The 26975-nt window shown below is 38.7% G+C and overlaps 1 protein-coding gene across 2 annotated transcripts in view; it reads left to right on the forward strand.

Annotated features, from left to right (window-relative positions):
- Positions 1-21470, forward strand: part of CTTNBP2 (cortactin binding protein 2) — a 147047-nt gene extending 125577 nt beyond the window's left edge. For both annotated transcript variants that reach the window (XM_045564469.1, XM_045564471.1), the window contains 8 exons: positions 103-290; positions 4115-4293; positions 7830-8035; positions 8357-8539; positions 11743-11806; positions 13016-13148; positions 14177-14278; positions 20338-21470. In XM_045564469.1, coding sequence (XP_045420425.1) covers positions 103-290; positions 4115-4293; positions 7830-8035; positions 8357-8539; positions 11743-11806; positions 13016-13148; positions 14177-14278; positions 20338-20583 — 1301 coding nt within the window. In that variant the 3' untranslated portion in view covers positions 20584-21470. The remainder of the gene's footprint in view (positions 1-102; positions 291-4114; positions 4294-7829; positions 8036-8356; positions 8540-11742; positions 11807-13015; positions 13149-14176; positions 14279-20337) is intronic.
- The last annotated feature ends 5505 nt before the right edge of the window (positions 21471-26975 follow it).

Genomic DNA, 26975 nt, shown 5'->3' on the forward strand with positions numbered 1-26975 from the left:
GAGGACACGTTACATACTTCATGTTCTTAACTGATTTTAGTTTGCCTTTGCCCCCATAATGTGACTCGCTAAGACTGGACCATTGCTTTTGGTTTATTTTAGGAAACGGAATGTCTGAATGTTACTACTTTCACGAGAACTGCTTTCTGATGGGAACCATTGCCAAGGCCTGTCTGCAGGGCTCCGACTTGCTGGTGCAGCAGCATTTCCGCTGGGTGCAGCTGCGGTGGGATGGCGAGCCCATGCACGGACTGCTGCAGAGGTTCCTCAGGAGGAAGCTTGTAAACAAGGTAACAAACAGCAGCTGCAACCTGTTGCCAGGAGAGCAGGGCTTTTGCTTGTCAGGAGATCTGGGTTTGAGTTCAGCCACTTACTGTGTGGCCTGGGCCAAGTGAAACTGCGGATATTCAAGGGTTAAATAAGATAATGAATGCGAAACCTGTAACGGTTTCTGGACTATGTTAGGTACAAGAAAAAGTAAATAGGTTTTAGTGTTGTTATTAAGTGTACTCAAGGAATCTTGCCAAGTTCTAAATGCTATGAAAGGCTTGATTAGAGAATTAATCCCTCTAAAGAAAACTTACTGCTTCCTTAGAGCTTTCAGAGCATTATCCCTCTATTCAGGCAAATTTTAATATAGGACTCTTACACTACACAGTGGTGAATATAAAAAAGCCACATGAAAAAGTAGAATTCTGTATCTTTTGACACATTTTTTTTAAGAGTAATTAGTAACTTCTGGTGATTTTTCACAGAATAATAAAGTAGATATTCTGGAGTCTCCCAAATAACAAAAGTAATTTAGAGCTGACCATTATCTAACATATCGTTATTTAATATTCTTAAATTGGGCCAATAGCTGAGTTTCAGGGTAGATTTGAAATAATAGAGCTCCATTTAGTAAGATTTTCCCATTTAATCCTGCAGGTTAGACCACATTTGCAGGACAGTGTTGTCATTGTATCAGTGCAGTATTTTAAGCTACAAATAACATAACACCCCACTGCTAGCTGCTTCACAAAAAGAGGCCCCCACCCTATAACCAGATGTCTGTGGCGGGTAATCAGTACCTCAGGTCCATGGTCTGCAGGAGTCTCTCGACCTTCCCCTGAAGCCCACACCATGCCCTCACAGAAACACCTTCAAAGGCAGAAAATGGAATGCAGCAAAGGATAGAAAGCTTCAGCTTCCTCAGTCTCCTCCTTATCAGGGAGGAAGGCACTTTTCCAGAAACTTCCAGAAACATATAAGACTTCCCTTTAATGTTTCATTAACCAGGACTGGTTCCTTGCCCACCTCTCAGTCCGAGACCACAGCCAGACCCACCGTCCCAAGACTGAAGCTCTTCGCCAAGTCCTCTTACAAAGTTCTGTGTCTGTCGTGTTAGTGTGTCAATGTGCGTGTGTGTGTGCTGAGGGCAGGGGAAGAGGGGATTTGGGGGAAAAATGTGAGACAGGAATGGCTTTTGGTAGTTCAGTGAGAACAGTGCTGGCCCCTGCTGATTTGAATCAATATCTGAAATTACTAATTTAATCAGAAATCTGCTACCCCAAGTTATGTTCAAGTCCGTTGCCTGGTCATAAATAGATGCTCTTGGCCAAGGCGCAGCCCTTGTATGACCTCAAGGAGTAGGAGGAAAGGTGAGGTAAAGACAGTCATAGGTCTATAGCTTTGTAAATTACTAATACTTCCATCACCTTCATCATTGCTAATATTTATATCTTGTTGCCAAAAATAATGCACATAAATGATCACAAAAGATCCCAGCTTTATTCTGTAGGATTGGCAATATTTCAGGTACAATGTACCTCCCTCCCCACCAGCTCTCTGATAAACACAGTGTGAAAAGGATTGATTTAACTTATTTTGAAAGGAAAGTTCCAAGCTTCAAGCTCTACTCTCTTCTCCATTGTGTTTGAGAGTGGGGTGTGCTGCAAAGAATAGAAAGGGAAAAAAGGGCAATACCTTTCATTTACCACGAAGCACTTCAAGTAGCTGAATAAAACCTTCCCCGGGGTAAGCGTACAATGGGAACAAATGACTACTGCAAAACATCAGAAATCGTGTAATGTCACAGAACCAAATCTTTGTGGGCACTTATGGCACACTGGCAATTGATCACAATCTCTTCTTCCAATTTTTTACAGAGACTTAAGAAAATAGACCTTTCAGGACAAGATGAGGCTTCCTACTAGGATACAATAAAAAATAATTATACATTTTAGTAGGAAATGAATATTCAATGGTCATTAATCATAATATATGACCTCAGAATTCTTGCTGGAAAAATATCAAAGAAAGTGAGACATATATAATGGTTATTCCTTTTTGAAGAGAAGGAAAATTGATGTCACATAACCTGGGGGTCAATTTAACAGAGCTGCTAATGTCACTGAGTCACTCTTTTATCTCCCTTGGCCACATTTCCTTCAGGTGGGACACACCAACATTCACAGTTGTCCCCATTCTGAATATCATAATTACTTGGTAAAGCAAAGATTTATGTGACTCTCCTTTCTTATAAAATATGTTAATTACTATATCTGACTTTTAACTGAGGGATATTTCTCCTAACAGTAAATAAATCTTTGTCCTTTTGTGAACCCTCTATACCACCAAAAAGGGATGTGATTTTATAAAATGCAATTCTAAAAAGAATTGCTCCCATTAGATTGTATGTGTTATAGAGTATTACTTAAAATTTGCACATTTTAAATTTTGAAGACAATTTCTTTATGCTGACAGAAACTCTGTACATTTTGGTCATGTTAACATTTTAGCTGACACCTTCCTTTTAGAGAAATTAAAATTTTTTTCATTATCATAATACAAATTAAACATGCCACAGATCCAGACATACCAAGTATATATTTATCACTTACCCAAATATATTTAATGTCATTCTTATTTCATTAATTCAAAAACCTTTTTTGTATACCCACTATTTGGAAGCCCCTATGAGGTACTCTGTATACATGGGAATGATTTCTTCCAGAATTGATGTTTAAGAATTCATCCAAGTTTCTCCTTCATCTGCTCACTGATCTATTTTGTGTTAATTTCACGTGATCAGCTACAGGTCTGTATAATCTAGTCCACCTTAACTGCTCATATAACCAAATTCAACATTTCCTGCCCCCACACCTAGCTCCTGGCTTCCTTCCCCTTCTCGTTATCGGTTGTCCAGACTTAGAATTTCATCCAGTCCATCGGTCGTAGCATTTTTGAAGTCCTTACTCTGTGGCAGAGCAAGGAAGACCTAGTACCAGGATCAAAGGACCTATAGCTATGGAAACTGATCATCCAAACACAGTATGATGAGTACAACCGTAGACTTTTGTTCTAGATACATTGGAACAGTGTTAATTGTTTATTCAGTAAATATTTGCCACTGGCCTGGAGGCTGTGGAAGAGTCAAAACATCAATTGCACATCATAAATATATAGTTTTTGTCAATTATGCCTTAATGAAAATAAATTCTAGCTCTAGCTTTGGCACCTATAAATTCTGGGACCTTGGGCAAGATTATTTCTTCATACCTCAGTCTCCTGATATGTAAAACGGGGTAGAAATACCTGCCTCAGGCTTGTGGTGAGAATTAAATGAGAAAGGCCAGCACAGTGGCTCATGCCTGTAGCACTCTCGAGGCAGGAAGATCGCTTGAGCTCAGGAGTTCGAGACCAGCCTGAGCAAGAGCAAGACCCCGTCTCTACTAAAAATAGAAAAAATTAGCTGGGCATGGTGGTACATGCCTGTAGTCCCAGCTACTAGGGAGGCTGAGGGAGGAGCATTGTTTGAGCCCAGGAGTTTGAGGCTGCTGTGAGCTAGGCTGACGCCACGGCACTCACTCTAGCCTGGGCAACAGAGAGAGACTCTGTCTCAAAAAAAAAAAAAAAAAATTAGAAAAATGCTTATCACACTAACGTGTTAGCACACCTACTATGTATGTGTCATTAGTTATCCCTCATTCATCCACCCTAAGTAGGGTTCAGTCAGATTCAACTAGACTTTTGTTTTATAAAGTTGTATGTTTTTAAATTTTGACTCCTAAAAACAAAAAGAAAAGAAGCATCATTCTAAAGCCAGCCCTGTCCCACCTCCCGGTCTCTCTAGTTCAGAGGTCAGGTGCCCTCCCCCTGTGATCCTGTGTGCAAGACCATCGCCTGGGCTCTGTCTGTCTGGCGTCAGCTCAACTCCTGCCTGGCCCGCTTGGGCACACCTGAAGCACTTCTTGGGCCGAAGTATTTCCTGTCTTGTCCTGTCGTCCCAGGACACGCCCAAGCAACGGTGAAGTAAGTGCCATCTCTCCTTATTTGCCTTCCTAAAGCAGAGCCATGGCAAGTGTGGGATGTCTGAGAGAGAGAATGCTGGCCAGGCCACCTTCCCTCATCTCCTGTCCCCCACCCAGAGTGCCAGTGCTCTGTGGTGTCAGAGGATGACCACACCATCTCTGTTATGTAGTTCCTAAGGCAACTGTATTCTTGCTAAGGGCTGTGTAGGATTTTTCATCTGTTACAAAACTCTCATCAAAGCCATGTTTGCCTGGCTGTGCAATGTCTCCTGAGTAAGTTCCCAATGTGAGAAATTTTATTAAGGTTGGTACAAAAGTAAGTGTGGTTTCAGACCATGAATTTTAAATCATTATAACTAGGCTCAAACACATCTTTTTAAATCAAAGTTGGAAACCATTATAATCAACACATTGTTACCAATGAGAAATAAGTTTGTTTATCTTGTAGCATAAAAATCCATGCTTTGGGATTCGACGAACTCTTGGAAAGCATTTTCTGCATCCTGTTGGGTGTGGAAGCATTTTCCCTGCAAAAAGTTGTTGAGATGCTTGAAGAAGTGGTAGGTTGGTGTGAGGTCAGGTGAATAGGGTGGATGAGGCAAAACTTCGTAGCCCAACTAGTTCAACTTTTGAAGCATTGGTTATGGTGTGTGGCTCCATTGGTCGTGGTTGTGGAGAAGAATTGGGCCCTTTTTCTTGACCAATACTGGCTGCAGGCATTGCAGTTTTTCCTGCATCTCATCGATTTGCTGAGCATACTTCTCAGATGTAATGGTTTTGCCGGGATTCAGAAAGCCGTAGCGGATCAGACGGGCAGCAGACCACCACACAGTGACCATGACCTTTTTTTGGTGCAAGTTAGGTTTTGGGAAGTGCTTTGGAGCTTCTCAGTCCAACCACTGAGCTGGTTGTTGTATAAAATTCACTTTTCATTTCACATCACACTCCAATTGAGAAATGGTTCATTGTTGTTGTGTACGAGAAGATGACACTTCAAAACAATGTTTTTTTATTATTGGTCAGCTCATGAGACACCCACTTATTGAGCTTTTTCACCTTTCCAATTTGCTTCAAATGCATAAATGACCATAGAATGTGGTCCACGTTGAGTTCTTTAGCAACTTCTCATATAGTTGTAAGAGGATCAGCTTCGATGATGGCTCTCGATTGGTTATTGTCAACTTCCGATGGCTGGCCACTGCACTCCTCATCTTCAAGGCTCTCGTCTCCTTTGCAAAACTTCCTGAACCACCACTGCACTGTATGTACATTAGCAGTTCCTCAGCCAAATGCATTGTTGATGTTGCAAGTTGTCTCCACTGCTTTATGATCCATTTTGAACTCGAATAAGAAAATCGCTCGAATTTGCTTTTTGTCTAACATCATTTCCATAGTCTCAAATAAATAGGAACAGCAAGTAATAAGTCATTAGCAAAAAAAGCAAGAAATGCACATTAGAATGATGTATAACATAACCACATTTATTTAAGAATGTATTCCAATATCAAACGGTAAGTTTCAATAATGCTAAACCCGCAGTTACTTTTGCACCAACTTAATAGCAAGGATTTTATGTCTGCCCCCCCCCCCCCAAAATCTCTTCATTCTGTTGCTGAATTGAAAGGCTTCCTCCATGATTGAGTCTTATGTATAGTACTTACTATGTTTTCCTGTGAAGCAGCTTATGACAACAGACATAGACACAAGCAAGTTATAGAAATAGAAAATCAGCAGGAAATTGAAAAGAGGAAAAAAAGTGTCACCATCCAGCTTAGTAAGGGTTCTATGATTAGCAGATTTGATTCTGCATTTATAATCCCATCAGGAAACATCTGCCCCCTGCTCCAGAATAAGACACTTACCTCTGTCTTCCAAACCTGAAGAGAGAGTCCAGAATCAAAGCTGACACGAGATGTCCAGAAATGCCACGGAGAATGGCATCCCAGCAGCCGAGTTCAGGAGCTGCTTTTTTTCAAAGCTGATTATCTTTACACCTTTAGCACTTTTACGAATAACTGTAATTTTGACTCATGTTGTATAAAACAGAATTTTGTCCCTATTCCCTATTATAGTTTCATTTCTTTTCTTGAATTACATATCACTAGATATTAACAGAGAAGCTTACAATAGAGGGATGCTTACAACCTGGGTAATAGTTTCTGACAGTTCTTCTAAGTTTTGTGCCAATATCGAATAGCTTTGAAAATTTTCCTGTCCTGGGAGATGTAGTATTTCTACAGCCATTAATTACATAACTGTTTAAATACTGCAACAAAGCTAATATTTTTTGAAGGTATTTTAATTGTCATTAAGTGCTCCAAATTTGGGCTAAACTCCCAATGTTTAGGGCCATTAATGCAAGGAGCCCACCTGAGTTGATAGCTGGTTGACCTTATTCTCTCTGTAGGACTCAGCCCACCCACCTGCAACAATGAGCCCCCTTGCCTTGCGGGCAGGCGTATTTAATTTGCTACTAATTATAATGTATCCCAATTTCAGAAATATTAAATACAATAGATGTGTACCTTATTAAGGAAATGTCACAAGTAAGTTTAAGCTATTTGGACGTAGACTTTTAGGAAATTGTATTTTTTTCACACTTCTTCAGTCTTTAACTTTACCTTCCTTTCCATGTATGTATTTATTCATGCTTCACTCACTTAACAAACACTCAAGCATTGATTTTTGCTATGTTTCTATAATTTTTTGGAAAAAAATCATCTGAAGACTGTCTAAAAGTTCACAAATACAGAATTTTTCCATATCTTTGTCAAATGCATTAAGCTTGATTAAAAAAATGAAGCCTATAATATTTCTAGCATTATTCAATATACTAAAAGCAAAATAGGCTTTATATTAAGTTATATTAAGCTAAGAGAATGGAAAAACAAGCATCACATGTACGCACCAGAAAATTGGTTTCCCTGATCCTCACCTAAATGCACATTGGGGAATGATACCAACTGGATATCAGACTGAGGCGGGGGGGGGGGGGGTGGTAGGGGGAGGCGATGGGTGTATGCTTACATGATGAGTGCGTTGCGCACCGTCTGGGGAATGGCCATGTTTGAAGGTGCTGACTTGGGGGGGTAGGGGGAGGGGATGGAGGTATGACTACATGGTGAGTGCCAGGCACACTGTCTGGGGAATGGACACGCTTGAGGCTCTGACTCAGGGGGATGGGTGGGACATGGGCAATATATACAACCTGAGCTTTTGTACCCCCATAATAAGCTGAAATAAAAAAAAAAAAAGCTAAGAGAACATTTTTTGTTATTCATTATAGATTTCTGTTTAATACCACAAAAGAGACATGTAAACAGTTTCATTTGAAATTATGTTGTATCTTTGAGGCAAATGCAAACTGCTTTGGTATTAGATATTTTCACTTATTCCAAAACTACCTGAGAAAGGTAGCACATCTATAGAAATGCTTGTGTTTTTTTACCCATTATCTTCAGACCTGTCCTTTTGTAGAGTTGTGTATAATTATTGAGAAGCTACTCTTAACTGATGAATCTGCCCCTCCCTTGCTAGGTGGATGTCTAAGCTGTGGAATGCAGTCATCGCACCCAGAGTTCAAGAAGCAATATTGTCAAGAGCCTCTGTGAAAAGACAGCCTGGCTTTGGGCAGACAACCACTAAAAAACACCCTAGCCAAGGACAGCAGGCTGTGGTTAAAGCTGCTCTCAGCATCTTGCTTAATAAAGCTGTGCTACATGGCTGTCCCCTCCCCAGAGCAGGTATGAGGGTTGCAGGGAGGAAAGGAAATTCACACCCTTATATAATACTCCTTGGAATTTGTTTTTTAGGGAGCTTTCTTCTCTCTGTAACTAGAGAAATTAACGTACATTTCACAACATCGTGCCAGAGCTGTTTTTAATTATTGGCTCATGTTTAAATTCCAAACCTCCAAGTAAAGTTTGTGCTGATTCATAAAACCCTGGCTTGGGTATTTAAGCAGGTCCGTGATTTTGAAGAGTCCATATCTTTGATAACTGGAAATATATTTTGCTTTACTCTATGAAACTGCATTATTACTGCCGTGATTTGTGTTGTTTCAGAGCTTGACCAGCATACAGCCGATTTCAAAGGAGGAAGTTTTCCTTTATCGTTGGTTTCAAATTATAACAGTTGTAGCAAGAAGAAAGAGAGTGGTGCCTGGAGAAAGGTGAACACCAGTCCTCGCAGGAAATCTGGCCGTTTCTCTGCCCCCACCTGGAATAAGCCAGACCTGAGCAACGAAGGTAAAGGGAGTAGGCGTGTGCCTAGAAGGAGGTGGGCACTCCTGATCCAGTGTCTGAATGCAAATGTGCTTTGACTTGTATCACTGTGCATTCAGCAAAACAAAGTCCTAAGTATTTCAATGTACATTTTTATGGAATAAACATACTACATAGTAGCTACATTTCTAAAAATATTTGGGAGCCTCGTACCTGAGAAATACCATTTCTATGCTAAATTCCAAAACTAAATTTATCTTGTAAATGGTCATTTGCTTTTTATTAATTTGTTTTTCCTGGTATCTAGAATTAAATTCATATAATAAAATCATTGCATTAGGGCATATTTCTCTACTTTTATGTGTTATTCCTAAACCAACCTTATTATACATTTTAAAAAATATGTGTAGAGACATACTGGATACCCACATAAGGCCTTTATGAGTGAGTCAGTTTTACATTATTTCTTTTTCATATACAGTGTATACCACATCCCAGGTTCTATTCTAGGCACTGGAAATAGAGTGGTGAAAACAGCAGGGAGGAACAAAAGCCCTGCCTTCATAGAGTTTACATTCTAATAAATCATTACAGATTCCATATGATGGGACATCACATATGAAAAAGAAATATATAAGTTTTCATTTTAACAAAGAAAACATAACACATCTATCCCTGATGTTAGACCTATGCTATTTTGTATTTATAATAGGATAATCAGTGATTATACAAATTATGTCCTTCCCAAAGGAAATCCAAATTTGAATAAGAAAAGATGTTTCCATCTCTTGTGCATTGTGGATGTCTGATCTATGTAATTCGTTTGCCTCCCCCCTCAAAGTATTTGTTTTGTGAAATTTTAAGCCAACTTTACAACAGTGGGGTTTCCAGGTAAAATAATATGATGCCTAAAATCTTATATGTCTTAAAACATAAAAAATTGCTTTGAGTCATGAATGAATTTTCGTATTTAAGCTTGTATTTTACTAATTTTAATAAATTAAAAAGTTAATGTTTTTAACCATATTAATATATGCTACGGTTGTCTAATTACTCTAAGTGAATGATAGCAAATTGTGACCCCTTTTTTTTTAGTGATTAGAGGAGTCACTGAACAAAATGAGATTTTCCTTATACTTTTTTAAAGATAAGTATTATATATTGATAATAGGATATGTTTTGATCCCAAGAGCTTGTCATTACTTCCCAACGTTAGAGTATTTGATTCAGGAAGTAGGAGTCACTGGACTTCAGTCCCCCAATATAGTATAAGGACTCCCCAGATGACTTTCTGTAACAAGGATTATACTTTTCACTTGCTCATAGCCCTTTCAGTGTACAAAAGAGCTCTAAGGTGGTGATGAGGATTATCTCCATTTACAGATAACAGAACTGAGGTTCAGAACCCCCCTTGGCCACCTCCTCGAAATCACCCCTCCTGGAAACACGGGGTTCTGCAATCTTTGTTTTTGTTTCTTACAAGTTCAGTGCTATTTTGTTTAGTCCATGCCACCTAATCCTGTGGCACTCAGCTAACTAGACATCCATCAGGGCTCTTCACTATATCATTTCCAAGTTTGTTAGAATTTCTGTAGAGTTTAAGACCATCTTTCTTGAGCTAAATAATTACCTAAACAGTAAATATTGCCAGTATATGCTTTAGAGTTAAACAGCATCAATAAAATGAATGTGAATTTAAAGCATTATAGAAATAAGTCTATAACTCAGAAAACTATACTATGCTAATATAAAAAAGTAAGAGTTAAAATATAAATGATTTTAATTTCATTTATATTTTCATTATTTTAGAAGATCAAATATTCTTTGAAACAGGAAACCTCTTTGAAAGATTAATAAAGCTATGTTATAAGAATATACACTGACTTCAACATAGAGATTTATAAAATTTAACAGCTCATTTTATAAAATACATAATTCATTGGTCCATAGTTAGGTTAAAAACCATGACAGATGTGCCTCTTTGGTTATTTTGTTTACTTGTTTGTAATGGTAAATTTTTTCCATTAATTGCATTAGATTTAAGATTATTCTAATAATGTTCAGGTTGCTTTTGTTTTCTGATATTGCCAAAAAAATTAAAAAATGCCAAAACTGGAATCCCTTTGTATGCACATTATTGTGGAAACTCATAAAATTTGGTAAAGACACAGCCCATTCCTTTCCTGACCTAAAACAGCAAGGCTGATGCTGTGGACGCCAGGCTCCTGGGGTCAGGGGTCAGGGGTCAGGGCCCAGGGCTGTGCATATATAGTAACTAGCAGAAAGCCACAAGTCAGTGCTTCCAGACAGTAACAACAGAAGGGTGGGTAAAGAAACTCATACAGTGGTTTTCCTCTGGTGATCAGCTTTTAATGAGGATATATTCAATTTACTTTCTAAAAACAGTCTTTAGAGAAAATTTGTGCTGGCAATATCAATACAATTTTAGAATTCACTGAGAAGCAACTAAATGTGTTAATGAGTTTACCAACTTTGGAGTATTGTAGAAATGGTTTATAACCGTGTTTTTCAAACCTTGACCATAACCCATGGTGAGACATACATTTTACATCATGACCGGTACACACACACCTGTGCATTTGTGTGTAAACTGATACAAGTCAACATGCTTATGGCAAGCAATACAGGCTATTTTCTATTCTCTTCTTTAAAAAAGGGGTCATAATCTACACTTTGAAAAACATTAGTATGATTTGCAGTATTTTTTAAATTCCATAACTCTTTGTATCAAATAACTTTGTATTATATAGAAAAGAATATAAAGCGTTAAATTTCTACAGAGCACGGCTAATGCCACACGCCCATTAACAGCTCCACACATCAAAAACCACACTTGATTACATAGTGACGAGAAGGAAATGAAAGTAGGGAGGGGGAGATTACCATCATCAAAAGGCAGGTGTTAAACTCCTCTTTTGGTACTTTGGGAACAAGTGTCTAAGGAAATAGGGACTTGCATACTGATTCCTCAGTTGAGCCTCAGGGGCTGTGAGGGGTCCCGAGTTCAGCCATAAATGCACGGGAGGGAGCTGGTTATTCCCTGGCACTCCCACAGTGTCCTGGGGAAAATCTCAGGAGGTGGATGTTAATCCAAGAACAGTATGAAAGTGCTGCAGAATCCATAGTCTGTTTCTTTCAAGTAGAGTTCAAGATGCTCAGGGACAATGACCTACTCTATGGAAAACGATTACAATTTTTTTCCACAGGTATAAAAAATAAGACTATATCACAGCTGAATTGTAACAAGAATGCTTCTCTGTCAAAACAAAAGTAAGTTCCCCTTTCACATTTAACTCGTAGCAGACAGTAAAGATAAATCAATTAACTTCAATCACTATTTTAAATGTTCCATGTTCTCATTATTAGTTTGTGTAATGATTATGCTGTCCGAGGAACTGATGTCATTCAAATGCTGGTATTAATCCAATAAATGAATGACATCTACAAAAAAGATCCCTTAGCTTAATATAACTTAACATAAAGACTATTTTGCTTTATTGAAGAAGGCTCGAAATATTATAGGCTTCATTTTTTTAAATCAAGTTTAATGCATTTGACATAAAGGTATGGCAAAATCCTGTATTGAACTTTTAGACATCTTTAGATGATTTTTTCCACAAATTCATAGAAACATTGCATGACATTTTTAAGTGCTAAAGGTTTGCATTTATTTTTTTATGCTGTTCCTAAGAAATTTTGATTTTAGTTTATGAATTTTGATTAGCCAAATCATCCTTTGTACCCCAAAGAATAGAAACATTTGGGCAGTTTGTAAATACATCCCCACTGTAGCCCAATAAATTGTGTGCCCTGTCATGTTGCAGGTAACATTTAGGACCCTGGCTCATAGCATTGTGGAAGAAGGGGCAGGTGAAGAGAGAGAAAGGAAATGAAGGAAACTACTTTCTACCAGGCCCACTGTTAGATCTGTTATATACAATAGCTTGCATCACTTTCCCAATGACCCTATGATATGAGCATAAGGATTCTTTACAGAGAAGTGAACCCAGGAACTGAGGTGTTGGGAGAAAGAAGAAAACCTGACACCCATGGCCGTATTGCTAGCAAGTGATAGAGCCAAGTTTGAAATTTGTATTTGCTCCATTGTATCACACTGCTCCCAACACCACAATGTTTAGCGTCTTAGTTTTATCTGTCCTTGGAGAAAGAAAAAAAATGAAGAATAAGGAGATTGGAATGTTGTAAGTGAAAGTAGATTTCTTTGTGAAATACAATTTTATCCTATTAAGAATTTTGAGTGGGAGTTATCAAAATCCCATGGAGATTTCTTACCTTAGTATTCTAATCATTCAGGCTATGGGAGTGGGTTGTTACATTAAGTGACATTTATGAAATACTTAAAAGGATATTAAAAACTTTCACTACCCCACACCAAATCCCAAAAAAGGTACAGTGTCTAGATTTCCATATTGGGAATTACTCTCACTTTGAAAAACTTTTTTCTGAACTTTGTGTTAGGTCTTTAGAGAATGATCTCTCATTGATGCTGAATTTGGATCAGAGCCTCTCTCTGGGTTCGGATGATGAAGCAGACCTTGTCAGGGAACTGCAGAGTATGTGCTCCAGCAAGTCGGAGTCTGACATAAGCAAGGTGAGCAGCACAAATGAGTAGGGGCAGGGAATGGCTCTGCCCAGTAGCAGCCTTTTCAGAGCCCCATAACACTTATTCTCTAAAGGAAATTCATTATTGAATAGTATGGTTAATTCTCCAAATCAAACCATCCCTCACATTGCTTAAAAAAGCCATTTTCTTCTGACATAGTATTTATACAATAAGGGAGCTCTTTAAAAGACTTGAAGTTAAACTTGTATGTTAATTGTACTAGCACAAATCTCACCGATACATTTGAGCAGCTTTTTTATATAAGCCTAAATTTGACTTTCCTCAGACTTTTTTCCTTGTCGTATTCCTAACTTTGGCAGGTAAGGCATCTGTCAGTAAGAGGGAATTACGACAAGCATCACAGCAGGCTCATGTTTCAGACAGCAACAACAACTTTCTTTACAAATAAGAAAGAATTGGCCTGAATAATGCATATCATTGTAGTATTTAAGCTGTGAAATCTGAGATCCAAATATGGGAACCAGTGACCCAAAATCTCAAAGTATAAACAACATCAAGTTCAACCTGTTTTGGCACGCTGATACCTGCAGCAAGTTTGACCACGCTTCCTTGATAAATGCCTCTTATCTGAAAGGGAATATAAGATAGTTATATAACTTGCTCAGGTTCCACTGAAAGCTTCAACTATTACATTTGAATAGTAATAATTTCTGGGAGAAAGGAGAATTGACTATCTTATTTAACCTTGCTGGAAATGAATTGAAATATTATCCGACTGGAAAAATAGGTAATGATTAAAATTTTGCATATTTTATATCCTTCCTTTTCTTGCCAAGTGACTTTTTCCCCATAGAGTTCTTCTGGTAGTCTTTTGACTTTTTAAATAGATTATTTTCCCTTAGAGGCTATTTCTCATGTGTTTGCTGTCAGTTTTATAGGAAGGCTTCAAAACTTTCATGTGAACAGCTCAGGATGTAGGATAACGCTTCTGCTGTAGGTTCTCCACCGTGACATTTAGCCGTGCAGACGTGACTTGACAAATGTACATTTTCCAGATTGCTGATTCCAGGGATGATTTAAGGACGTTTGATAGTTCAGGAAACAACCCTGCATTTTCAGCAATGGCTAATAATCCAAGAATGCCAGTGTCACAAAAGGTAAGTGCCCCTTTCTCCCCAAAATGGGACAAGGCAGGATTGTTATAGAATTTTGACTTCACAGAACTTTCAGTGTGAATCACAAAGTTATTTTTAAACCACAGCTAGGAAATGAGAAATAGGATAAAGACAAAAAATTCATTGGTTAATCAAGATTAGAAAAATCACTGTTTATTAATAATATCTTGAAAGAATGACATAGAAAAGCATTACCTTTTTTTCCTTCTAGTGGATGCCTAAAATTTTACTCAAAATTTTGAATGTCTTTTAAGAAGATCTCCATTTGTTCTCATTCTTGTATGCCAAAACCTGGAAATACAGTAGTCCCCCCGTTATCCTTAGGGGATATGTTCCAAGACCCTGCAGTAGATGCCCAAAACCAAAGATGGTACCAAACCCTATATGCTATGTTTTTTTTGATAACTAAGAGGGCTCCTAAATGACTAACAGGCAAGTAGCACAGATAAGTTGAACAAAGGGATGAGTCATTTCTCAGGCGGGACAGAGCAGGATGGCATGAGATTTCATTCATGATGCTACTCAGAATGGCCCACAATTTAAAACTTATGAATTGTTTCTGGAATTTTCCATTTAATATTTTTAAACTACGGATAACTGAAATCGCAGAAAACAAAACTGTGGATAAGGGCGTACTACTGTAATGCAACCTCTATTGTATTTTTCATTTGAAAACTTAAGATTTCTTATACTTTGGAAAATGGGAATATTTACAGCAAAGGGCTGAGTGGTAACATAAAGATCTTTTACGTGTTAAAAAAAAACCACAAACTTCATTTTAGTTTCCTAACTTGCCGTACCAGGCATTATGTTTCAGTTAGAGACTTTCCTTTAAAAACAAGTCTGAAAGGCAAACAGAAGAGCCAGGATTCCAATAGATTTCATTAACCTCCTGAAATTGCTTCCCTGGCTGCAGTGCTGCACCCTTACGGATTGGTTAATAAATGGCAAGAGATGGCACAGCATGGCATTCTTGGGTGAACAGAAACAATAAAACCACTTCTTACCCATTAGTTCTTTCGTGAGCATACACATGTCATAGAGGCACTTAGTCATGTGGGGTTTGTTCACTAGCCATGTCGATTGATTGCCCTTCACATCCTGTTCTCATCTACTCCCAGGGTGGCTTACAAAGACCTGTGTGTGGGCCGGAGGGTGGGGTGCAGAGAACAGGATCATAAAACGAGCATGCTGAGGCTACTGAGCTCTTTCTCCTATCTGATCACCTGGCAGCGCTGGGCCCTGCTCCCCCACTGCTTGGTGATGTTTCGGTCCTGGCTGTGCGGGCAGCTACGGGAGCTGTGTGTGCTGGGGGAGCAGGTGGGGGTTTCTCAGGGCTGGGGCCCCTAATACAAATTCTATAACTTGATGCCCTGGGAAGAAGAACATGCTTTCAAGCTCACTCTATCATATTATCTGCCTTCCCAACACCGCCCCGTGTCCCCCATCCCCCCACAATTGGGAACAGTTTAGAAGCTTAGCAAACTTTGGAAAGCTTTTAAGGGAAGGTGACTGAAGGAAGTGACCTTGGGTCACTGCGCAGAACATTCCGGTCAGAAAATACTTTGTTCAGGGGCTGTCCCTGAAGCCTTGATTCATTGCCTGTGTCTCATGGCCCGTCCTGAGCTGTGGTTGCTTGGAGGCCAGAGCACATTTCTGGGGCCTCTGGGACCCAAGAATTTAGGATTCCTGTGGAACGTGGTCAGTGGAAGGAGCCAGGAAGGTCTGGCATGAGGGACAGTAGCCACCTTCACTTTTCTGTATAAAAATATTTTGACTGGTAGAGACTGCCTGCTGTTGTTTAAATGTCTAATGGAAAAATATTTTGGTGCCCCTACCTCTGTCACATGACCAGATTGGGTTGCTACCATAAGGTACTGTCCAGAAAAAATAGTACTGAACATCAGATAAGCTCTGGAAGCTTTGTTTTAAAAGAGACCTTTGATACGATCTGGGCTCTTACCAAAGAACTATGTGATTTTTTAAATGTGCAATTTGATATGGGGCTTAAGACAGCTGCCTCCTGCTCTTCTCTTTCTTTGTCCTCTGAAGACACTTGGAAGGACTCTTCCCCAGTAGCTAGGTGTTTTTCTCGGGACCTGCCAGCAGAGGGCAGAGTGGCACTCCTTTGGCAGCCTGCTGGAAGCTTGGCAGGCTCATGCCTTTTCTATCCTTCCGATTACTCAACTGGCATTTCTTGGTTAGATGCCTACTTTCTTCTGTTATCAGGAAGTAACTCCCTTTAAAGGTAAGAGCTCTCTGGGTTAGCGTGAAATCACTTTCTCCTTTGGGCCAGAAGGCTGGCTGTGCTTCCATCAAAGAGGGGCCTTCCAACCACCATTATCCATTAGAAAACAAAAATGAGTAAATTATTGTTCTTATCAGAATTTGCCACAATGTAACTTCTTACAGCTCTACCAGTAAGGGAACATGATGGGATTATTAATCAAGGGGCATGTTAACCAGCCTTCTAAATTAAAACAATATGTATACATACTTAAATCATCAATAGAAAGAACAAATACTACTCAATACTTTTTCCTTTCATGTAAATGCATACTAATCCCCCTAAAGCAAAAGTTCTCATCTTTGGTGCATGATGAAATCCACATGAGGATTTCTTTTTTTTAAATCCCCAGTGCCTGGGGCTCTGTACCTAGAGGTTCTGATGTAATTGTCTGAGGTGTAGCCTAGTTTAAAACATTGGGTGTTTTAAAGCACCCTGATGCTGCTCTTGTGGGGCTGGGGCTGAGATCCACTGCTCTAAAACCTAGCTCTGATCTGTTGTCCTCACTCTCCTCCCGTATCTTTCTTTCCAAGTGTGTCTTTAGAGGGATTGATACACCTTCACATAACTTGTTTTTTTACATGTATCTTGTTCCATACAATTTACTGTTCTCACACCTTACACCTCCCTACGTCTGTCCCCCCTTCACCCTTCCTCCTGCCTAGAACACTCCCTCACCCATGTCCTACACATCTTTACACCCACCTCCAATGCCATCTTCCCTACACTCTCCTTTTCTTCCTGCACCCTACTTTCCCAGCTAGAGGAATTGTGGCATCTTTCTAGCTTCTGGTGGATGCTTAGTGTTGAATGATTTGCACTGATTCTACAAATAATTCTTTAAAGCTAAATAATTACAATGTACCTAGCACAGTGCCTTTCTATGCAAATTAGAGTTTTTCTTTGAATTTAACATGCACAGCAATGTCTATAGTAACTTTTTAATACGGAGAGCTTTTGAATTTTAGCCCAGAAAGCATTAAACACTCAACTCTTCTACTCCAAAATTCTGGTACATCTTAGCTTTGGATAAGATACCTCAAAACCTGTGCTTGGCTTGCAGGTGTCAGGAACATCATTCTTTTGGGCAGGACACTGTGCTTCAGTCACTTGCTCTATAATTGCTGTGGCCCACACTAAGCCCAAGTGATGCTCCATGTTCTCATCATACCTGCTCATGGCCTATCCTCACCCCCACCTAGCCACATGCAGCCTCGACACCCCCACCATATTTTTTGCTGTTGTGAATGCTTCTTGGCACCTCATTTCACGTGGGCATTTCCTGCCTCAGATCATGAAGATGGACCCCCCCTCTTACCCTCTTATTGCAAAGGGACAGACTACACTGTGTGTCTCCTTTACTCCCTCTGCACCTTGGCACTAACCCTGTGGATTGCCAGAGGGAGTTCAGTAATAGTAGAAGAATTATTTATAGTTAAATCAGCTCACCCTCATAGATTCTGCATGCCAACTAGCTGTTATCATTTTAGGACGTGCCATGCTTTCTGAATACTATATATATATGTTGAATTTGCCAGTAGTTTAGACCAAATTACGAGTTGAAATTGGCCTTACTAGGCCATGGCTAAAGTCCCATTTTACAGACTTAAGAAGTAATTTCTTGTAAGGAGAAGTAGATTATGGTGCCTGTACTGTGTTTTTACAGTTATGGCTTATAGCATGTGACTAACCCACTCATCATAAGCAATTTCTCATTCTCTTTCTGGTAAATTGACAGCATAAACTTCTCTGCAAAATAAAAGTAGAACATACTAAGGAGATCGGGTGTGGTTTTATTTTTCTATTCACCCTTCACCTACCATAAAATACAAATGGAGGTGACAAGGACCAGCTGGGATATGTGTGTCCTGATTACCTGTAGTTCACCCTTTTTCCTGTGCTTCCTGCATGCAGTTGGTCCTTGTTTCATGATTCCCTACAGAGGAAACTTTTGTCAGAAAGCTGTTGTCTTAAGCTAGACTTTTGCAGCCTCACCTTCTTGCTTTCCTTTCCCCTGTCAATGCATGTGGTTCAGCACCCTGTATTTGTCCCCTCTTTATTCTTCATTACATAAAAGCACTGAAACCTCTGGCCAAGTGTATGCTAGAGTTGCACAGCTATCTCACCATTTAAGCATGCTTAGGAATTTGGGACCAGTTCTGCAGTTAATGAGGATTTAAATGATCTCCTCCTTTGCACCAACACAGCCATAATTCTTCTGCCCATTTTGCAGGCAACATTGGATTAGGTGGGGGAGAGAGAAGTGTTGTTAAAGATAACAGAGGTCTCCTGCCCAGGATGGCTAAGAGCAATACCACCGCTTAATAGATCCGTGGAGAGAAAGGATAGTGTGGAGTTAAGCTAGGGGTTGTCAACTTTGGCTGCGCAATAGAATCATGCAGGAGATTTTTTTTTTTTTTTTTTTTTTTTTTTTTTTTTTTTTGAGACAGAGTCTCACTTTGTTGCCCGGGCTAGAGTGAGTGCCGTGGCATCAGCCTAGCTCACAGCAACCTCAGACTCCTGGGCTTAAGCGATCCTACTGCCTCAGCCTCCCGAGTAGCTGGGACTACAGGCATGAGCCACCATGCCCGGCTAATTTTTTTGTATATATATTTTTAGTTGGCCAGATAATTTCTTTCTATTTTTAGTAGAGACGGGGTCTCACTCTTGCTCAGGCTGGTCTCGAACTCCTGACCTCGAGCGATCCACCCGCCTCGGCCTCCCAGAGCTAGGATTACAGGCGTGAGCCACCGCGCCCGGCCCATGCAGGAGATTTTTAAAAACCCTGTGTCTGTGCCACACCCTGGAACAACTAAATCTGAATCTCTGGGGATGAGGCCGATCAATGGTTTTTAAAGTTTCCCACGTGATTCCAATGCTGTGGCCATAGGTGACAACCACTGTTTTAAGAAGACACCCAGGAGAATGCACCTGCCAGCCAAAGCAAAACTGTTACTTTCCATTAAAGCCATAATAAGTAAGTATTTTGCCTAGTTTTAGGCAAAATCTCATGTTTGTTAGTTTGTAGAATTTAATACAATATAGTGGAAAATACCCTGAGTGAAAATCAGGAGACGTGAGGTCTTGTCCAAGCCTATGATTCCTCATCGACAAAATGGGAGACATGGACCAGGTGCTCATAAGAGTTCTAAAACACTAGAAAAATGAGAAGATGCAGTTACCAAGTACAGAAGATCTTGAGCCCACCTAATTCTAGGCAGGAGCCTTAATTCGCTAGAATGTAAGCTTCTCTAGAGCAGGAATGTTTCTCAGATGTTGTTCTCCTGTATGGCAGACAACTAGAACAGTGCTTATCTTGTAACAAATGCTCAAAAAAGTTGTTGATTATTGAGTAATTGTCTTTTTCATTTTAAATATCTAAAAGTAGAAAGCAGAAAGCTAGGTGACTTATCCAAGGTGACAGTTTATTTGTAGAGCTGCCTACAGAGAGTTGGTTGAACTAGTCCAACCTGGTGCTCTCCTCATGCCCAGGATTTCGTGAAGTTCCTGTTGGTAAGGAGATCTCAGACTCATTAGCACTTGATTCACTGCCTACTGTATTTAGGAGTTTTGTAATACCAGGAAGGGCCTAATGAAAGTCAAGCAGTAGGTCTTATTTCTCATGAAAACCTGGGTTGAGAGAAACTCCTGTGTGTTTGCTCAGAGACAGGAAGGAGGAAGAGTTGGGGCTGATAACAGAAGTTGGTAACAGTGGCAAATGTGATAAACTTGTTTGGTTTCTCTTTTCTCCTAGGAGGTCAGTCCTCTCAGCAGCCACCAAACTACCGAATGCAGCAACAATAAATCAAAGACTGAGCCGGGTGTTTCAAGAGTTAAATCTTTTCTTCCTGTTCCTAGAAGTAAAGTCACCCAGTGTTCCCAGAACACCAAAAGAAGCAGCAGCAGCAGTAATACAAGGCAAACAGAAATCAACAACAACTCAAAAGAAGAGAATTGGAACTTACACAAAAATGAACACATAGAAAAACTCAACAAATAGGCCTGCCTACGATATTGTCACTATTAACTTCTGTGTATGTCACACAGAAATCACGGACAACAAGATACCAATTCCTTTAAATGAATAAAATGTTTTCACTGTAATATAAAGTATGAGTGCGGGACCACTATTCAATTTTTGTAAAGAATGTATTTATAACCAACATTTTTGTTGCTTTTTTTTTTTTAATTCTGTAGGATTGAACTTCAATACCAAGAAGTTATGCCAACTTTTCAAGTAGTTTTATAATAGAAAAATTGTAATAATCAACATGTTCAGGGGTAATAAATCAGAACTGTCCATGTACTGTATATGTATATATATGTACAAATATATGTATATTTAAGGATGTCCACAAATCATATTGCATACATGTTATAAAATGTGTACAACATTGGCTTAAATAACATTTTCCATTTTAAAATGGAGATCATAATTTTCTGTTCATTTGATGGGGAATGACTAGAATGGGGCAATAACAAATCATTTCTAAACAGTTATTTTCCATTAAAAGCCATATTAAGTATTTTGCCTGTTAAATTCTAGTTTTACGTTTTAAATCTTTTAGTGGTTACATTGTCATTTGGTTGCATCATGTATATATTTATGCTTATGAGTTTGCATTATGAGTCCTGTAAAATATGAAATTATAATGCAATAAAAGTGTTATCTTTCTTACAAAAGTTTTGTACTTAAGTGGATATTTAAAAATACCTGTATAAATGCTTCAACAAATACAAAGTTAATTCCCTCTTCAATGTTATTTCTAGTAGCAGAACTGATAATAAAATTGATATTTTTTAGAAGTGTTTCTTCTAAAATTACTGATGAAATTACTTATACAATTCACAGTTAAAATGCTTTGACACCAAATAAAATACTGATTTAGTGAAATCATTTTGCTGTACTTTCTACCTATACCTCTATAGTTAATCTGTGTAACAGACTGTTAGGAAAGTGTTCCTTGGTGTTTCACTAGCTGTTCACAGAAAGACTCACCCTTATTAGCAAGTGTTAGATAGTTGGTTTAAACACTCAAAGGGAGCTCCAGGAATTAGGTGCTTCCTGAATAAAACACATTGTTTCGTAAGTACCAAAACAGTATTTTATACCGAGAATCATTTACCCATCTAAGGATGCTGAAAGCCCATTTTTCCAGAATGATTATTTACATTTAAGTAAATACGTGCATAAATAATTGTTTTAAAATTTACAAAAATGTCTGCAAGTATCTTAAATGATGTGCAGTAAAAATTATGTCACATGGGACAACGTAGAGGAAGGCCTTTCTGTCAAGGAAGAACTCAATTCCAACTCATCAGCATTCTTCATCTCTTAGGTACAGAATCCTGGAGTGTACAGCTCCAACCTCTCATGCAGGGATGTATACACGGGGGCGGGGGGGGGGGGGGGGGGGGGACAGCATGTGGGTAGGAGAGAGGGACTGCGGGCAAAAATGGTTGAACACAGTAACTCTTTTGAGCCCGACTCAAATTCTGGGTGCCCTGGTAGTATTTGACACTCAAGTGTTTTTGCAAAAACAGAATGCTCTCAAAATTCAAAGACCAACATACCCAGATTCAGATGGCCATAAGGTGTTTTTCTCCTGCTATGTACACCTGCTTAGATTACATCCACTTTGCTTTGTTAGTGATAAGACATCATTGTGTTTTAAATGAGCAGCTTCTCTGAAGATCTCATTAAAATGCCCAAGGACCAGAGGTGAGAAAACAAAGCCAAATTTGGAGTACATTAAGGTGACCTGTAGTAACTGTTTGCGAAACTTTTGTTTCCATTATGTGAACGTAGGAATGTGTGTACACATGATGTAAAGTGTAACTCGGGGTCATGGTCAAAATCTTTGAAAGTCAACACTATATAATGGAACCTAGTGGTGGCAGTGAGGCTGCACCGAAGGTCATATAGTCTTTGGTGGTAAACAGCCTTGCAATTAAGCACTGCCATTTATTTGCTGCGGGGCATGAGGCATATTAATCTTTTTGACTCAGTTTCCTCAGTAGTAAGATAAAGGATCACAACAACCCTGCAGGCTACTCATGAGCGTTAAATGAGATAACACAGTAAATCATTCCTACTTGTCTCACTCATTTCTAAAATAAGTAGTGAATCAATATCTCAGAGCTTTTTGTGTGCCATTCTATATAAAGCCAATATAAATAGATCTGACGCAAGAGAGAGAAATACAATAATAGTAGGAGACTTCAATATCCTACTTTCAACAAAGGGCAGATCATCCAGGCAAAATCAGTAAGGAAATACTGGACTTAAACTACACTTTAGACTGAATGGACTTAACACACATACATAGAACACTTCATCCAGCAGCAGAGATAAGCATTCTTAAGCCCACACCGAACATTTTCCAGGATAGGTCATTATTAGGCCACAAAACAAGTCTTAAATTTATAAGAGGATTGAAATCATACCAAGTATCTTCTCTGACCACAATGGTTTGAAACTAGAAATCAATAACAAGAGGAATTTCAGAAAATTCACAAATGGATGTAAATTAAACAACATAGTCCTGAATAACCAATGAGTCAATGAAGAAATTAAAAGGCAACTTCAAAAATATCTTCAAACAAAGATGGAAACACAACATGCCAAAACAACTTATGGGATGCAGCAAAAGCAGTTCTAAGAGGAGAAAGTTTACAGCAATGAATGCCTACATTAAAAAAAAAAAAGAAACAGAAGAAGAAGATCCCAAATAGCCTTCATGTCACACTTCAAGGAACTAGAAAAACAAGAACTAAGCCCAAAGTTAGTAGGAAAAAGGGAATAAAAATCAGAGCAGAAAAAATTTTTAAAAATTTGCAGCATTCCAACATCTTTTCAAACTGTAATAATTCACAAATACTGGCAGCTATGTTATGAGCCTCAGATTTTAAACTATGTGTGTATGAAACATTAATGATAGAAATGTCTAAGTGAAAATTAATAACTATGAAACACATTAGCAATTTCTAATTTTATTTTAGCTTAAATATGAGTTTCTCCAAAATAGACTAATCTATTTGCAGTTGCTCATATAAAAGGATAAACAAGTAGACTTTATAAAAGCCAATTAGTAAAAGTAGCCAATTTTGACAGACAAGGTCAATTTTTCACAACTACAATATTTTTTTCTGTGCAGTTAATACTTGATGAAAATTAAATTTGGTTTAGTTGCCCTGGGCATTGCTTTATTTGGACATCTGTTCCAAACAACTATGACACCATTATAGAAACCTCACTTTCTGAAGTTATATGATGCTTTCTAAATTGTATCTCATTCCTTTGCAAGAGAACATACTACAGATGTCAAAGGAATAAATTGGTGAGTAGATACCCGATATTAGTCTGGTTTCAACCAGGAATAAATATGTTTCATGGTGGACAAAGATGCCTGTTGAGTGTTAACAGAAAGGATTATGGAAAATACACTGAGAAGAAATATGTGGAGTTACATACCATATCTAGTTTGTCTTTATTAGTGTGACAACAACACCCAAACATCAGAAGTCATGAGCTCAGGCTCTGGCCACGAAGTTATCTAAGGTGGCACTTAACATCTCTGGGCTTCAGTGTCTTCATAGGAAAAATTAAAATACTTTTCTGCTTTCTAAGAAGAAAAACAATGGAAAAATCAGAAATCCTGACAGGTGTTCCTGTATATTCTGATACCTTAAAAAGAATATCAGCTAAACATGCCATAAAAGTTATTCAGGTTGTATTTTAAGGAAATCAAGAATGTATTTCTCCTGAGCCAATTCAAGTGTTCCTGTGGCTTCAACCCTTATTTATTCAACCCTTATTTATTCATTAAAGTACAACTGGGCTAGGAGCTAGCAATAAAGCATCGAGACATGCCAGGTACCTCCTATCTGGGAGCTTACATCCTATTATGCTGAGACAGTGAATAAATGAAGAAGCAAATAAAGCAAGATAAATTTCCCATCGTGTATGTTCTTTAAGGGAAGTCAGTAGAGTGATGTGCTAGAGAGCACTGGGAGAAGATGATGGAGGCAGGATTTCTTTAGGGCCGAATGGCTCAAAGGTGGCTCTGCAAGGACCTAAACATTCACTCTGATGCCTGGAGGATGAAAGGGACCAAGGTACACAGGGGCCATGGGGAAACAGCACTGGCAACTGTTCTTATGGAAAACTAGAAAAACGGGATTCATTAAATTTAAAAGCTTCTAAAAGCTTCTACACAGCAAAGGAAACAAGAGAGTGAAGAAATAACTTATAGAATAAAAGAAAATCTTTGTCATCCACACACATCTGACAAGGAGTTAATATCTAAAATATATAAGGAACTCAACTCAATAGCAACAGAACCACAAAATTTAAAAATGGGCTAAAGACCTGAATAGACATCTCTTAAAAGAAGACATACCAAAGGCCAAAAAGTATTTGAAAAGACACTCAACATCAGTACTCATCAGGGAAATGTGAATTAAAACCACAGTGAGATATTATTTCACACTCGTTAGAAGGGCTATTAACAAAAAGATGAAAGATACGCGTGGGAGAGAATGTGGAGAAAAGGGAATCCCTGCACACTGTTGGCAGGAATGTAAATCAGTACAGCCATTATGCAGAACAGTATGGAGATTTCTTTTAAAAATTAAAAATAGAACTACCATGTGATTAGCAATCTCAGTACCACACATATACCCAAAGGAAATGAAATCATTATACTGAGGAGATACCTGCACTCCTGTCCTCACTGTAGCATTATTCATAATATCTAAGGTATGGAATCAACCTACGTGCCCATCAGCAGATGAATGAAGAAAATATAACACACACATATATGTGTGTATAATACATATGCACACATATACATGTATATATATATAAACAGGATACTATTCAGTCTTAAAATGAAGGACATACTCTCATTTGCGACCACATCAATGAACCTGGAGGACATTATGGTAAATAAGCCAGGCAGAGAAAGACAAATGTCACATGATCTCACTTACACGGTAGAATATTTTGTTTTTTTGTTTTGTTTTGTTTTTTCAAGTCAGAGTCTTGCTCTGCCCAGGCTAGAGTGCCGTGGCATCAGCCTAGCTCACAGCAACCTCAAACTCCTGGGTTTAAGCAATCCCACTGCCTCAGCCTCCCAAGTAGCTGAGACTACAGGCACGTGCCACCATGCCCGGCTAATTTTTTCTATATATTTTTAGTTGGCCAGATAATTTCTTTCTATTTTTAGTAGAGATGGAGGTCTCACTCTTGCTCCAGCTGGTCTCGAACTCCTGACCTAGAGCAATCCTCCCGCCTCAGCCTCCCAAAGTGCTAGGATTACAGGCGTGAGCCACCACGCCCGGCCTACATGGTAGAATCTAAAAAAGGTATACTCAAAGTAGACAATAGAATGGACAGTAGATTGGGAAGATGTTGATCATAGGATACAAAATTTCAGTTAAACAGGAGGAATAAATTTAAGAGACCTATTGTAAAGCATGGTGACTATAGTTAATAAGAATGTATTATATTCTTGAAAATCCCAAAATCTTCAGATCTAAAGCAACCCTAATGAAAATCCAAGCAGGAAATTTTTTAAAAAAGAAATCAACAAGCTCTTTAAACATATAACTTCTCTTTTAATCCAGTATTTTCTGGCATATCTACTTGGTCCTCTGAACTGAAAACAGCACACAGATATTCAAATTGCTTTTAGGACTGAATTTTCTCTCTGGTCACCACCCATTGATTTGGGGCCTTTCGTTCTCTTTAGGAAGAGAAAACAAACTGACCAAGTTCATTTGATTTCTAGGCTTCTGAGCCAAGGGGCCCAAACAATCGATGTTCTGTTTTCTTCCGGACAAATACTTCCAGGGTTGTTTAAATCTAAATATAATAATATTTCCACCAAAATATTTTTCTAAGTAAAATCAAAATGAGTTGGTTTTGTCAAACCAGTTTGCTATTCAGACTTTTCTGACAATTTACCTTACCCTGGAATTTTCAAGATCGACCTTATGAGTAATAAAATCAGAACTAGCATAATATGTGGCAGCTGTGTGGTGTAATTTGAGAGGCCAGGAGAGACATTCCTGCCACAGTATCCTTCTCTTCCTTATTTCTGAATTGTCTTATTAAAACATGATATATTGTGGTAAACACAGCATGGGAATTGAAGTAATAAAAACCCCTGTTCTGCCCTTCAGTGATCTGTGTCATTGGCCATCTGACACTTAACTTTCCCGGGCCTGGATTTTCTACTTGGAACTTAGGTACCTTTTAACTCCAGAAATCTTTGCCTCTATAATTCATCAAGTACCCCAAATAGTCCAGATTTCTTTTTTTGCTACCTGAATGCTGAGGAAATGGAATCAGAATCTCTACATTTAATTAGAGGGAAGGAATCAGAT

Source organism: Lemur catta, chromosome 11 (genome assembly GCF_020740605.2).
Source record: "Lemur catta isolate mLemCat1 chromosome 11, mLemCat1.pri, whole genome shotgun sequence".
Lineage (NCBI taxonomy): Eukaryota > Metazoa > Chordata > Mammalia > Primates > Lemuridae > Lemur > Lemur catta.